We start from the raw sequence: 16,054 nt of genomic DNA on the forward strand, positions 1-16,054 counted from the left end.
ACAAAAAGTCATGCAGCACCCCTCCTGGCCATTCACAGCTTTTGTACTAGGGTCCCAGTCCAGGTGTCTGTAGTCCCCCAGATCATCCAGCGCCTCCAGGGGGTGGTACTGCCCACTTTGGGGAAAACTGGGTCCATTCTTCCCCCAAGAAGCCATCGCTGTGAACAGGAAGGACATTCCTGCACCCACTGGTCTTCCAAATGCTGTGGAGGTGTCATGGCGGTCATGCGCCGGGGGAGGCGGGGACAGCTGAGGGGATCTTTGCACGCCTTGTGTTTCTGCACCCTTCGCTGGTAACAGCACCCATCCTCTGTGTGAGGGGTTGCACTTCCTTGTCATGCACGTTCCCAAATTCAGAAAACCCTCAACCTGCCAACGCATGCACATAACTGTCCCCTCTCCTGTAGGGAAGAGGTGGGGGACAAGGTGCTCCAAGTAAGGGAAGCAGCTGGGGGGTGGGGGGAGGTAATCAGAGGATGTGACCACAGGCAGCCCCTCAACTCTCCCTTAGAGGCTGCAGGTGTTTCCTGTGTCACCTTCCCTTCACTAATGACTTCTGACCCCACCCTGCTGTGGAGTGGGGACCAGTCCTTCCCTCCAATGGACACAGAGGGGTTATGCCCTACACTGAGCCCCATACTGGCGGTTCCACGGGGGCTGCCGCTGCCGCTGCTGACTGTGGGTGTGGATTTCAGGTTGTCCTTTCCTTCTTCTGGGGGTGTGCTAAGTGCACCCTATCCTTCCTCTCTCTCAGCTCCTTTCATGGGCACCTCCTCATTTCCCAGTCGCCCACCCGCCTGCCCAGCCACACTTTCTCACACAGGTTGTTAGTGAGAGCTAGGGCCTCCCTCCAGTCCCCCGTGAGAAGCTGGTTCTCCCTTTTGAGAGGAAAACAGCTACACATAACTTCATAAGGCATCCTGCTCCAGTGGGCACCCCTCACAGTGGGTGTGATAATATGGGGGACGAAACAGGAAACACAGGCAAATAGGTTTGTTTGGCTTTTTTTTGGGGGGGGGGCCTATTTATGTGTCAGTATCAAGGAGACAAAAAAATAAAACTTAAAATTAAGAAAAGTTGGGAATCAGGGATTCAACCATTCATTCCTTACTTAGGGGTGCAGTCCCTTCTCCAGACCGTGCAATTCTGTCTAAAACAGATGTGTACTATGCCTACTGGAAACTTAAGATTAAAAAAAATATTTATAAGGAGAAGGGCATGAAAATTTAATTTAATGTTCACCTTAGGTAATTTTGTATCTTATTGTTCACAGCAATTACCATAAATCTGCATCTCAATAAGCACGAACAGATGTCAGTTGTTGCAAGTGCTTGCCAATCAGGTCTGTTAAAAAGTGACAGATGGGTGGCTATGGAACGTTCTCATAAGGCCGATTAGCACATTCGCAAGAAGGGTGTGGATGCGGTGCTGCTGGCCACCCGTCAGGGTGGACCTGCGATCTTTGTGGGTCCGAGTAGCAGCGCACTGAGCACTTTGGAGCATGTTCGGACCCCCGTCTTGCACGGTGTTTGGAGAGGTCTGTGACAGCCATCAGGAGAGTCTTCGCAGGGCAGAGAGTGCGCTCTGTGTGGTTTGAAGCACTAGTGTCGCTCGACCATTCTCCTGCTCCTTGTCAATGCTCTGGAAGGGAACTGTCACCCACGGCACTGAACGTCAGAACTGCGGCACTGAACGTCAGAACTGAAACGAAGTCTTCATCGACAGAAACGTCCCTTCAGCCAGGACGTCATCACATCTACATCTCTTCTTTAATAATCATGCCTCACCCTGGAGTGAAAAACAGCTGCTCTCTCCAAATACAACCTGCTCTGACAACACTGGAAGTTTTCCAGCAGGAAAAGCAAATCCAAAAAATCCTCTCACTGTCATCGACTTGATTCTGACTCGGAGAAATCCGGAGACTGACTCCCGATGGGAGCAGAAAACCTCGTCTTTCTCCTGTGGGGTGGCTGGGGGTCTCCAACTGCCGTCCTTGCAGGGGCAGGCCAATGTGTAGCTTGCTGTGCCACTGGGCACCCTCCGGAATGAAAGGAGGTAGTTCTCTGGGACTCTTGTCGACTCACGTCCTCACTAACCATGTGGGGACCTCTCTGAACCACAAATCCAAGGTTCTGGCTCCTTTGGCATTTGCAGTTTGGGTTTTGCAAACAGGCCTGAATTTCCTGTGAGACAGGGCCTGGCGGTTAGGTTTGGGAATGATGGGGAGCGCTCAGGTTTGGATCCGGCTGACTTGATTTAATCTGCCATCAATTGGCTCAGTAGCTTTAGCTCGTCTCAACTTCACTGTCTCACCTGTAAAGTGGAGCACCAGTGGGCTCGATCTCATAAAAGGCATGGGACACTTGGAGATTTTGATTCCAACGCCTGCTATCTCATATGTGCTGTGGGCTCAACTGTAAACGTCTCAGCAGGATTTTCCTCCTTGGTTTGACTCTGCTGGTAAATTTCATGCTTACTTCAAAGAGCTTTGTTAAAAAACGAACCTGAAATGCACTGTCCTTGATTTTCCAACAAGACGCTCTTTTGACTGGATGGTTGTTTAATGATAATAATAATTAAAAAATAAGGGCCCCACAGTCACTCTTCTCTGCTTCCTTGTCCTTCAAGGAAAATACAGACTCTTAGCCCAATCTCAAGTTCCTGAGATTGTAGAAATTCATTGAACCCATCCACATATGAACAAGAAATGGATACACATTTGGTAGATGCTTTGAAAGGGGAAATAAAATCAATCAATTTCAAGGATGCACTAAAAGCATACAGAAGAGCATTCTGATTATAAAAATCTGATGCCGATCCATTTTCTGTTCTTCAATCGCATATTTTAAAAGGTTCCTCTTTTTAGAAACTCTTAAGATAAGCCTGGAGTAAATTTTAGTTGGAAAGAAAGCATAAGATTTCTTGTGTAAAAGAGATGTCACCCTCAATTTTATGGATGCAACCACTTAGTAGCTTGTTATTTCAAATTTCTCTGGTTGTTTCTGTTTGGGGCTTTATTTCCTCCTCAAACCGAAAACGTTTTACCTTGTATCAACGAGACACCTTAGACTGTGGTTGTAAACCTCCATTTCCTGAAGGGCAGACCATTCCCTCTCGAGAGATGCTCACAACAAAATATTATTGGTTTCCGAAATGATATTTCACTCTCTTTGGAACTAGTGTTCCCATGCTGGACCGGTGGAATTTCAAACCTGGAGTTTAGTACATGCCCCTGTAATGCAAAAATTCTGCCTTTGAACTCTGTATCCGCCCACTTTTACTCCATCATAAGATGGGTCACTCAATAAAGCAGGGAGTCTTGGGTCAATGACTTCTTTGATCCCTTCAACCTTAATACAGTACCACCTCTGTATGGAGCTAGATGCCCTCTGCTCTGCCACACATTGCATATGAAACCACTCTCTCCATCTCCAAGTTCTCCGTGATCCATTCACGAGGAGAACAGCATTCGGTTGATATCGTTTTTGCAAGTATATATGCAAGGTTACATGTTTCTTAATTTAAAAAAACGGAGGCTTTAACTTAAGTTCCACGGAAAATGTTTCCAAAATACAAATTTAGATCTGCTGATTTATATGTTTATTCTTCACGTGTGCACTCAAAATTGGCCGTGGGTATTTCTTTGCAGCAGGCACACACTGGACACAGTAGGTGAGGGCCATGCGTGTCAGAAAGGGCCATGCTTGTCAGAAGGGGCTCCTGCATCCGGGAGGGAGTGGTTACAGGTTTCACGGAGGCTGGGGAAGTGAAGGACTTCAGGGGAACGCATTCTACTCACTGACTGAGGCTGAGGAAGTGGAGCTGGACTTTTGAGAGAAGACAGAAAGAGTTGGGGGAGATACCATTTTTCCCCGGTAGAAAATACATACCCCAAACCATATGCTTCAGCTATTTGGGAAGCTGAGGTCTACTGAGTCCTCTGAAGGAAGAGCCTCCTTTGCAGGAATTGCCATGCAGAGAGAGCCTGGGCATCTACACCTTCACAGCCTACAGTGCTCAGGATGGCAAATAAGTGACTTTTCCGCATTTGATTTTACAGCCTGTGCAGGCTGAAGCATGGTGGATTTCAGAGGGTGGAGGATCTCAGAAAGGGATCCTTCGGAAAGCTTGGAGCATTCGTAGAATGCTTTACGTTAGCCACCTGCTCCATGGGGGCCTTAGAAGGGCACTGTGATACCTTCGCTGTTTAAATGAGCGAGCAGAGCAGGTGAATCGGAGCGTCCTGGCCAGCAGTTGGTGAAGAGGCAGCATACAACCTAGTGCAAAATGACAGGGCGCTTGGGCCGCTCAGATGGGCATGCTTGGCAGGAGCCTCAGGACCCAGTGACCTTCTTTGCATAATTCAACTGTGGGCGTGGGAGAGCTTGTGGCTTTCTTGAAGGAAAGCCCCTAATTTTGGATCAGGGCTGGTCCATGTTCTTAGAGGAAAAACTCCTCTTGCAATCAGTGGGTTCTGTGACCAATCAGTGCTTGGGTTGGCCCACACAATCTGGAGGCCTGTTTCCTGGCTGCTGCTTGCTCCTCAGCTCCCTAATCAGCATTAAAAGGAACCAGCCCTTCCACGCCATTCTGAGCCCCAAGGTCGACTTTCCCCAAAACCTGTATTTGTACAGATACTGAGGGCCGTTAGTCATCGTGCTAAGAAATATACAGACACAGTTTTTTCTTCTAATAACCCAAAAGCTCTATAGGAACACAACAAGCAGGCAATGCCAGCAGGTTTCAAACCCGTAAAATAACTCAGCAGTATTGTTAATTGTAGGCCGATATACTATATGACTATGAGGCATGCTCCCAGTAGCCGGTGCAGCCATAATGGAGAGAGGGTCACGGGACCCCCCGAGGGGACCCCTATGTGTACTCATGGAAACCCATTCAAAATCTGTCCCGACAGAAACAAGGAAAAAGAAAACCCAAGGATATGCATGGGGGCCAAAGAAAGGAAAGAAATTATGAAGCCGGGGTGGGGTGTTTCCAGAGATGAAGAAGGCTGACTTTGCTTCTGCACATCCGGGTGTCGTTGCATTGATTCAGGACGTCCTTGCTGAAAACAAACTGTGTTGGATTCGTGGGTGCCAACAATCTGTTCTCCTTGCCCTCTCTCCCCCACCTTTTTTTGGGGGGGAATCAAGCAAGGAGAAAGCTTTCTAACCATTCCTCCTGGCAGGTTAATAGGCACCTGCGTGCTGATTTATCGCACTCGCTGCCTTCCCTGGCACCGTGTTAAGATAGGATATCAGCATGGGAGGTGACACAGTAGGAATGACCTTTCACTAATCACCGCCCCTCCGTAACTCCTGGCACCGCTCATTATAAAAAGAAAAGCTTCGATGAGCTGGTGTTCAAATGCAGGCACACTCTGATTTTCCCAAGAACAAAGATTACGCTCCCACATAAAAGTGAGAGATGTAAAATATTGTCGACTGGGGTTCGGACGTTACCCAAACCACTCCCCCCTCCTAAAAGCAGGCATTAATTATCTGTGGATGTTATCAAGGGACTGCAAAACTGTTATCAAAGACAGGCCTGCAATCTTGGCTTTCATTATGGAGGTCAGAACATTTTTATTGACTGCCTATTATTAAAATGGTCGAGGGACGTCAATCATTTTGGCCGCTGTGGGTATAAGAATCTGGGTGGAAATCCCCCAGTCATCAATCCCATTTTAAAGATACTGCCCAGGATTCCTATGCGAGGCTGGATAGGAATTCCAAGTGGAAGTTCGCAGGACTTCAAGAGCAGCTGGCTCTAATTTTAACACTTCAGTTAGAAAGCTAATAGGCTCATAATTACCCTTTGTTCTCCATTTCCCCTGCTTCTTGGCCCTCTGGGGGGGGGGGGATCATGGCACACACAGATCCACACAACCATACACCACGCGTGCTCAGACTTACCTGCCATTTGCTGAATGCCACTGAACGCACCCAGGTTGCTGGAGGAGGTGGCCTGCTGCAGGAGCTGCAGAGGAAAGGGAAGCTGTCACAACAATGCTGAGAGGGAGAGAAAAGTCCCTTCCGAATTACAAGGGGGCCACTCCGTTCATGGCTGTTGCCTCCTGATGGCCTGAAGGTCCCCAACATTGAGGCTGTGAGTCCATTTGAATGTCTAATCTCCATTATGAAACAGACAGGTGGGAGGGGGGGAGGACACACAATAACACTGCTGCCTAAAACAATCAATTTACTCTCTTTTTTTAACACCCAGGTGTTAAGCCTCTTGAAAGCAACATCGCGTGACTAATTATATCTCTCTGTAGTCCAGTCGGTACCATAACTCATCTCTGTCAATCAAAGTCCATTCCCCTAAATCTCTCCTACTTGCCTCCACAGTTCCACTGCTGTGACCCTTCATTAGAATCACAGACTCGCTGACTCTTCTGCCCACATAAAAGTCACCATAACTATAGCTGGCAGCTGAGTCACAGCCGCCCAGTGAGAGCCATGGTGGACGACCAGGAAGGTCATCCACTTTAAGGTGGTCTTCACTGGCGTATGCTTGGTCGAAACTTGGACCACTCGAATGCGCCGAACATCAAAGATCTACATTATGTTAGGTATTTTAAAAGAACGAAATGAATGAGCCTGCGAGACAGTGTCTGCATTTTTCCCTAGAGCTTTCAAAAATGGGAGTTTCCAAGGATGGGGGCTGCGTCAGAAGACGGAACACCCCACTGGAGTCTTGGTTTCAGAGATGGTAGGGCGGCAGCTGGATTCTTAAGAACCCTCAAAAGGTGAGCTTGACATGAATCTCTGGTAAAAATTCTGATATACAAAATTGAGCAGATGGTCTGCGAGTATTTGAAAAGCACACATTTGTGTGGGGGTGTGTGTGTGTAGGGGGGCAGACAAAGCAACAAAAGCAATAAACTATTTTAAATCCGACTCATTTATATATGAAATGTACAGCATGACAGATCGGGAGAAATACATGGAAAAGCATTTACAGGTTTTTAGCACTGACAAAACCTCTCCTGTCTCCATGGATAAATGGGAGAAATGACTAGAAAATGACAAACATAAACTTGCATAACACTTGATACTTTAACCAAGGATGTGGGTGAAGACCGAGAAAGCATACGTCTCCTTTCTAGCTAAGGAAGTAGTGATTCACTGTGAAATACAAAAATCCATAGGCACTGAGGATTGGTGGCTCAAGCGACCACTGCCACCCTCATCTGCACCCCAAAATCCTTCGAGAAGCTGTGTGGTGTACGGGAGGGTGCAGCCGGTGGCATGGGGGAAAATCCTACTTGGCAACAGCTGCAGTATAATCGTTGGTAAAAAAAAAAAATCCTTACCTACTGAAGCCTCCCTGTCCTCATCTGGACATGTGGGGACATCTTATCTTTCCAACAACCAGCTGTCATCAAGTCATCTTTGCCTCAAGACAACCGCATGTGTGGCAGAGTAACACGGGGCCTCACGGCTGACCTTGTGGTTGTAGATCTCCGCCCTGAGGTGTGTCTGGGGAGATTTGCACCTCCAAACCTTTTGGCTTCCAGCCAACATTCTGCATTATCCAACAACGTCTAGGTACCCATGAGGACTTGCTTACAAAACATCTAGCATAGTTTCTGCTACACACTGAGCTTCATGGGTGATTCAATCCCTGAGAAGGATCATTCACACATAACGACCAAGAGGGACATGGAACACACACACGGCGTACACGCCCACAGAGGCTGGCATAAAGGACTTAAACTCCTAAAAAGAAATTCTGTCATGAAAAGATAACGGCCGGCATTTAGATCCCCAAGCAGACAAAGTGGGTTCCGAAGCAAACAAATAAGAGAGTTCTGAGACTTTGCCGTCTTCCAGCCCCCGGCTGACCTGGCTGCTCCAGAGGCCATGCTCACACTAGGTAAGATATTCGGTTCATACTGGGGACTGGCACTCTGTTTTGATTAGCTCTTCAAAGAACTGGGTCCTGTTGGCTTAAAGTAACTTCTCTTTTTTCTTTCTGTTTTTTTTTTTTACTTCCCAAATAGGTGCAGCAACATTTGATTGAATCAACAAAGGTCCGTTGGGAAGACCGTGGAATAACGGCATGAAGGTTCAAGAGGGTTGAGCGGAGGCCCTGATGTGAGGCACTAACCCGTGAGGCAAAGGCCAGTCGTGTAAATCTTGTTCCCAAACCATCTACGAGGGCAGGCTGCACAGGGGCAGACCACGGAACGACTGCTGATCTACCCGGTGGCGGCGGGGGAGGGGGGGTGTCGCTGCCTCTGAAACACTGGTTAGAGAAAGGGGTTAGCCTGGTGGGACCTTGCTTTGCCTAGAATAGGTGAGCATTAGTCAAATGCTCAGGCTGCTCAATTGAACGTTTTACACCCACGCTGCTTTCAGTGATTCCTTGACATTGAAAATGCACCCCGAAATGAATTCTTTGGAGCACTCAGAACGATTGCAGGCCATAAGAGCTTCAGCGTGCATACACCTCCCTCTCTTGTGGGCCCCAAAGCAGTGGGCCCTCTCAAGCACTTACCGCCAGGTACTGCGGGGTAAGTCCGCCCAGACCTGTCAGGTTCCCCCAGGTGGCAGTGTTGAGCTGCTGCATCTGCTGTGCCAGCTGCTGTTGGAGGCGCCTTTGTTCTTTGTCCTTCTGGGTGTCAGCAAACTTCACCACGATTGGTGAAGAACAACCCTGTAAGCGAAGAGGGAAGTTACAGCCTGGTTGACTCCCCCCCTCGGGAAACTCAATCAGCACCGGACCTATTCTTCTTATGGACCCGAATTGTTTAGAAGTGGTTTCTTCTTTTGTGACTACTACCAGCAACAGAAAAGTCCAGAAACTGTCTTTGGGGATTGGTTGGCTGGCTGGTTGGCCTCTCCTTCTCTCTCTCCATGCTGTCTCCCTTCAACCTTTCCTTGGACCTTAAGACGCTGTATCACTGCTCTGTCATTAAGCTTCACGGTTTGCTCGGCTTTATAAGGACAGCCTGTCTCCGTGTGTCTGCCTGTTTCCACACAAGAGCAGGGGGCAAAGAAAGGGTCAAATTGTAATGGGAATAAACACTCTCTTATGTATTATTTTTTCCCATTCTTTCCAATGTTCAGTTATGAATTGTTGAACGTGGGAACGGATGGGAACTGTATCGATCCAGTAATAATCGGGAGTTAAGAGCGCATCTGAGGAACGTGAAGGAAGGGAGATGGTCAGAGTCGTGGGTCACCTATTTTCAGTAAGCTCTCGCTACATCTTACCAGAGCACATCTACTCTGCTCTGAGCCCCCAGGGCCATCACAACCCCCCAAATAAGAGGCACATTCCAGCCAAATGAAAGGAGGAGGATTCTACTCCATCTCTCTCCCCATTGAATCTCGCTCTTTTGGAAGTTGCCTTCAGTTCTCACTTGCCTGAAAAGGGAAGGCATTAAGGAGGGGTGGTAAGGGACAAATGGCCAGGGACTCTATCATAGGATGAATTCATGTTTGAGGCATACAATCATTAGGGAAAAGAATGGCCTAACACCTCAAGCATGAAGACTTCCTTTCAAAAGCATTTTTATTTCCAACATTTGCCATTTGGTAAATGCTCAGCAGAAACGTCCTCTACCCACCCCCATCTTTTCTCCACTTAGTGGGGCTTGCCGGCATGTTTCATCACAATTAAAGCTGTGACTTTTTTTTTTTGGACTGAGGTAAGGAGAAGTGATTAAATAAAAATATACTGAAATGCAGCGTGTTACAGACTTCTCTCTGCTGGGAAATTTCCGACTCCTAGTTAAGTGAGCTTTGCCTTTCTCTTCCCTTTGGGTCATTTATTTTGCTATCTTCTAGAAAACAAACTTCCATACCACCTTGAGTAATTACTGGAGCTAGAACTGTGAATATAGGAGGCTCTCGTGTCTGTTATTACCAACCCCCCCTCCAAGCCCCCACCCCAAACACAAACCCACTAGTGGATTTGGGCAGAGTGAGAAGAGAGCATGAGGCGGCTGCTTCTGTGCTGGGTTTCCAAGCACATCAGCCTGCAGCTCTGGCGCTCGGGGTCACAGTGCACTGAGCCAGGAGCTCTATTCAAAGAGCCCTTTTGAAAAACTAGATTTCATGGGCCTTCATCTGCTCCGTCTTTCAGCACTTCGCCACTTTAAAGAGCCGGGCATTCTGCAGATGGAAGGTATGTAGAGAAGGGGTCTGTACGGAAAAGGGGTGTCACTGGTGTAATCGATGTGACCTATCAAGAGCATAGCGCCTCTTCCTAACAGTACATTTTGGGGGGTTTGGTTTCATTATTAAGTTAAAAAAATTAATCACATGAGAAACAAAACTAAGACCAATGATGACAGCTTTAAAAAATGCCTTTACGAAGACATCAAGGAGAAAATCAGAGTACGCGTATGTGTCTGTCTGTGTGGCGTGTGTTTGTGTGTGTGTCTGTGTGCGTGTGTTTGCATGTATGGTGTGTGTCTGTCTGTGTGGTGTTTGTTGGGGGGGCGAAGGAATGCGGAGAAGTAGAAGGCACAGTAGAAAAATTATTTATTTTTAAGACCTTCTTTTCAGCCTTAAAATTCTCATAATAATTTCCAATGGAAATCTCTTCATAATACATCTCAGTCCAACATGTGGTTCTAAGTCCTGAAAATAACGCAATTGGTTATCAAACAAAAAGGAGAAAATCTTCAGTCGCACAATCATAGAGAGGCACCGCGTATCATCTCTCATTTGAACGAGGACGTGTCGGTGTTGGAAGGCCCCTCTGGGCCCGCATGGATGTCCAGGTGTATAAACAAGCAGGCCACACTAATTTTCTGTACGGCCCTGCTAACGAAGCACCCCAGATTGCTTTGGGATGCACACACCCCGTTCTCTCTAACCAGTCCTCTCCAGGGCGCGAGCAGATGGTTTTGCTGGTCTCCGTTTATCCTTAGGATCTCAAATTCTCCTCCTACAAAAACACAGGAGAACAGGGCTCCACGGCTGCATCTCTGGGGATGCATTTGGGGGGGGGGGGTAAGACCTACCCCTCCCCAGAACTGACTTACAGAGTTGGAATAATTGAGGGGGAAATTTCTCTAAGGTGAATGTAATCAATTTGGGTACAAACCACTAAAGGACAGGAAGGAAAATAATTAGAGACTGAAACACACATGATCATACAGGCAAAAACATCCCCCCTCCCCTCCTCCACCAACACTTGCATTTTAATCTCCAAATTGAAATGTAGCCGTATATCAGGCTGATCCACACTAATGGAGCAGTCTAGGTTCCGAGAAGGGGGATAAAACACATAGTCACATAGGAAACCGCATGTTGTACAGAGTGGATTCCTAGATATTTCAAATCGTGCTAATTAGTTCCTAGCATGGCCGGTTTTCACCTGAGCTTGCTTTCAGGTAGGGGGTGTGAGTGTCTTAAAAATGCATTGCACTGAAAGGAAAACACATTGATTATATAAAGATATGTTAGGAATATCAAAGTCAGAACAAATGCTTGAAAAAAGACAATAGGCTTTGCAATGCCAGTATCAAAAGTCAGGAAAGTACAGTAAACACTTAATGACAATGCCATGCACACTCTTTCCCCCCTTCCCACCCACCTTCTTGACTCACTGTAAAAAAGCTGCCCACAAAACATGACGTGTCGTGATCACTTTACTCCCAGCATGCATTGGGAGATGCAGCATTGCAAAAAAAAAAAAAAAGAAGAAAAGAAAAAAAATTAAAAGGCCCCTGACAAAATGGGGGAGGGTGAGAAGAAGCTCAGTTTAAAAAAAAGAAAAATTGTGCATATTAAATCAAATTGGAAAGATCTTTTTCTTCTTCTTCAGGAAACACACACACACACACACACACACACACACACACACACACACAAACATAGCTTCATAGAACGCCACAAGGCCCCCTCTAGAAAAGATCCCCCGTACACAAAGATACAGTCTCACATGATACAGCAGAACATGCAATTCCAAATGGTCCCATCAGACAATACAGAATAAATAACAGCATATCACTCTCGGAATACTTTTGTGCAAAATTCTGAAAGGCCATGACCCGAATCACAGACTAAAAGTACAGAGCCATCTATCTGTATTGTGGGGGCAAACCCACACCAGCAGATTCCTCTTCCCTTAAGCTCACTCTCTCTCATGAAGAGACAAAATTTGAGCCTTTTACACGTCTTCATTGCCGTCCACATTTTTTTAGGGCATACAAACAGACATCTAAGTTCCCAGTGGACTCTCATAAATGAGTTATTTTCATCGGTTAAATGAAGTGGGAGAAGTATTGACTTTCCCCCTAATTCTCCATGTGAAAATATAATCCTTTGACTAAACTAAGAAGAAATTGATCCCACACTCAGGCGAGAGAACCTTGAGGCTGGGTGCAGGGCAAGCTGCAATTGGGCGTGGTGGAGTTCACGTCTAGTCTGCAGCAGCCCTGGGGTGGGGAATGGAGTTGAACCTTTTGGTCCAGAATGACACTTTGTCTAAGTGGCACGAGGACTTGAATTTTTTTTTTTTGGTGGGGGGCACTATGCCCCTACCACAGAAGGCTCAGAAAATATCTGTAGAGCAAGTGGAAGGTTTCACTAAATGCATTTCAAGTCATCAGGAGAAAAATTAAGACGTGTGTGTCAGGGGGTGGGGTGGGGTAGAGAGTCGATTAAAACAGGGGGTCGGGCGTGGGTGGAGAGAGCATATGAACGAGAATGAATATGAATGAACAGAAAAGAGAGATGGTGAAAGTTTAAATCTGTGATTGTCATGTGAACAATCCACGCCGGAGAGAATTGCTTTACCATTCCCATCATTTGCACAAAGAAAACAAAGGAAGGGCAGATGATACAGTACCTCCATGGTCTGAGACTGATGCATGGCTTTGATTGCATTCTGTGCCATTGCCCTTGTAGAAAATGTGACAAACGCACAGCCTGTGGGAAACAAGGGGACAGGGAGCAGGAAAGACAAAAAACAACAAGACAAAAGGGTTTGACGCTTGTTAAACCAACACAGTCTACGAGAACCGCCACAGGACGACACTGTTCTCAGTAGTACATAAAAATAAACAACTTCTCTTTGGCTTTGCTTTTTAATCTTATTTTGCCTTTTATTCACAGTGCTGACTTGCTAATCTGACCAAAGCAGAAAGATTTATTAGTTAGTTTATTTATTTTTTTAATGGAGAGTAGGGGTGGAAGCTGGGTACTTTTTTTTTTTTTTTTTTTTTTTTTGCCACAGGGTTAGAAATGAGCAAGTTCTAGTTTGCATTTTGTAGAATAAAAAGTTGCTGCTTTACATTTTCTTCTTGGATGATCATCCTTACTTACGGCACCCACACATTAGGGCTTTGGATTTCAAATTTTATCCTTGATTTTTAACAAGACAATATTAAAAATCCTCACACCAAGGGCAAATTAGCAAATAGAATTGAAGAGCTCAGAATGTCAGCAAATAATATCTTATATGTCTTTCTATATATACACACAGATATCTAATCTCTTCTGGGTAGCTGAAAACATATATATATATATATAAATACACATACATGTGTATATAGCTATAAATTGATGTTATCAAATGCAAGCAAGTGTACCAAATACTTCACAAACTATTGAGTCATCACTCATTAACAGAAACAAATGCTCTATTACTCTTAGAATATTCAACAATGTCTATAAAGCAAAATTGAGACCGTTGGACTTTATTTGTATGAAATCTTCATGATTTTTTAAAGTTCCAGCTCTCTGAAGTGTACCAGAGATTCAACCTAACACACATAAAAACCACCTATACGTTTCTCTGAAGGTTTACTGGGTGGCCCATAAAACTTGCCGCATCTGTTTCTTCCCCTTGTGTAATAAAAATCACTAGCATCTATATTGCCTGTTCCTGCTTCTTGTACCGGTGCTGGCCACCACGCAGGTCACCGCTCCAACTACACGGCTCATTGGCCTTTTCACTAATAAAAACACTGCCTTCTGAAATTTACATTTTATTCATCATGCACCCTTGGGCTTCTTAGGGAAGAAGACTGTGAAATTAATGCAGATTCAGACTGATTTTATAATAATACCACAGCACACTAAAAGCTTAGCTAAAGCAACACAGACTTATTCATTTATGATCTCTAATGACTTTAACAGTGCATTGATTTCCAGCTTCTTTAGCCTTGCACAGTTTGAACTTAGGTATCAGAGAATAATTTAGTGTTCCACTCAATTTCCTCAAAACATTATTATTATTACTACTTAAAAAGATTTCCAAATGAAGCAGAGCTAAACACTGAGCGAGAGGAGGGAGAGAGAGAGAGAGAGAGAGAGAGAGAGAGAGAGAGAGAGAGAGAGGCTGAAGCCTATTGTCATTGCAGAGTGGATGCGTGAAAGAGGAATTCTAGCATCAACAATCTGAGATTGTTGCCCTGTGGCCGATAAGCAAAAACAAAATGGGCTACAGTCAAACCACTAGCAGATGGTTTGGTTTCAGTAAATCAATGTGCAAGGCATAAAAAAAGATACTTGCTTCTTTTACTGCATGCATACCTGGTGAGATTATCAAGTCAATACTGTATTAGCACCTTTTAATCAAATAGCAATTAGAGGATGCAATATCTGCCCATGACCCCCCAAAGCACAACAACATCCAGTCATGAAAATAAATCAATGCATTTTTCCCCCTTGTGCATCAGGCTATAATTCTTAGCACAAAAAAAAACTTTCATGGTACACAGTCATCTCCACCTCCCTGCTAAGCTAGCTCGCTGGGAGTGCTGGGCTGTGTCGCAGAGTTCTCAAGACACCCCAGCAGCTAGCGAAGTTGACTTTTGAAAACACACTACCTGGCCCTATCCTGCCTGCAAGTGGCTGTCATCAATAAGGGCCCTCCACGGCTGCCGGCAAGGCACCCACAGGAAGGTGTGCAGTAGCATGAGAGGCAGGTGACTGGCTGCTCATCAGCTGGCTTCCCCACTGACGCTGAGCCTTCAGTTGACGGTCTCCAATTGACCATCCTGTTTTTCCACGTACCACGTCATCAGAATCATGCCGATTGCCACTAACAGGATGAGTAGAAGAGTTGACACTAGAGTGGTTTATCTTTCCCCTTCTTATCTAGAGGTGACCAACGAGGCAATTGCAAATAACCTACAGCAGAGATATGTAAAGCCCAGACTAAGTCTGCTTCTCATAGTCAGGCAGATTGCTTTTTTTTCTTTCTTTCTTCATTTCATCTGTTCTTATTATCCAAAAGCGGGTGCCAAACTGTCAGTTTCCAAATGGAGGTTAGGAATGCATTAAAAAAAAAACAACAACACCCAAACAAACAGAACAAAAAGACAACCCTTGTAAAATAACCACCACCACTAAAAAAAAAAATAATCAATAAGGCAGAGTTGATGCATTTACTACCATGTCACACACGTGAAACTTCTGTAAGTAACTTTGTGGGAAAAAGAACATGAGCAGTGACCAGGTCTCGGGACACGAGTAACAGCAGTAGAAGTAAGACTGCATCTCTAATAAACTTGAACCATGGCCTTCGCCTCTCCGAAGCCTGCAATTAAAAGCTGGACTGATGCTTCTAATCACACTCTCTGTGGACCATCCAAAAGAGGATCTGACCAATCTGGGGCCCTCTCTACCCTTTGGTTCTACTGGAAGGGGGCAGGGAGGGAGCTGTCTCCTTGGGGGCTTCTGCCAAGTTCTGTACTCTGTGCTGGAGTCAGTTACTTAAAAGGGAAAATGACAGTGTCACTTATAAAGAGGGAGTAAGTGCACACTGAAAACTCCCCTTCTCTCGCTGCCATGCCGATGAAGGTAAGCAAGGTCAGAAGCCAGTCTCTCTCTGTCTCTGTCTCTCTCTCGAACCGGGCAGCTTATTCACCTTGGTGACTGTGCTTAGAACAGGAAGTGCGGGCAGCTCAATGGTTTAATTTTGAGTTCTTTCCCAATAACGATGGTGGAAACCACTTTAAGGTGGCCCTTTGGGAGTAGGCCTCAAATCCGTGGTTTGGCGCTCTCCCCCTAGGGTGGCTCATCCCTTGGTCTTACCAGCCAACAAGATGCGGTTACCCGGCACAGAATTAATGACACTA

At 45.8% G+C, this 16,054-nt stretch overlaps 1 protein-coding gene across 5 annotated transcripts in view; it reads right to left on the minus strand.

Annotated features, from left to right (window-relative positions):
* CELF2 (CUGBP Elav-like family member 2) overlaps positions 1-16,054 on the minus strand; it is a 635,027-nt gene that overhangs the window by 61,321 nt on the left and 557,652 nt on the right. For all 5 annotated transcript variants that reach the window (XM_075552397.1, XM_075552393.1, XM_075552394.1 and 2 more), the window contains 3 exons: positions 12,817-12,896; positions 8,506-8,664; positions 5,916-5,979 (listed from right to left, as the gene is read on the minus strand). In XM_075552397.1, coding sequence (XP_075408512.1) covers positions 5,916-5,979; positions 8,506-8,664; positions 12,817-12,896 — 303 coding nt within the window. The remainder of the gene's footprint in view (positions 1-5,915; positions 5,980-8,505; positions 8,665-12,816; positions 12,897-16,054) is intronic.

This window comes from Tenrec ecaudatus, chromosome 6 (assembly GCF_050624435.1).
Source record: "Tenrec ecaudatus isolate mTenEca1 chromosome 6, mTenEca1.hap1, whole genome shotgun sequence".
NCBI classification, from domain to species: Eukaryota; Metazoa; Chordata; class Mammalia; order Afrosoricida; family Tenrecidae; genus Tenrec; species Tenrec ecaudatus.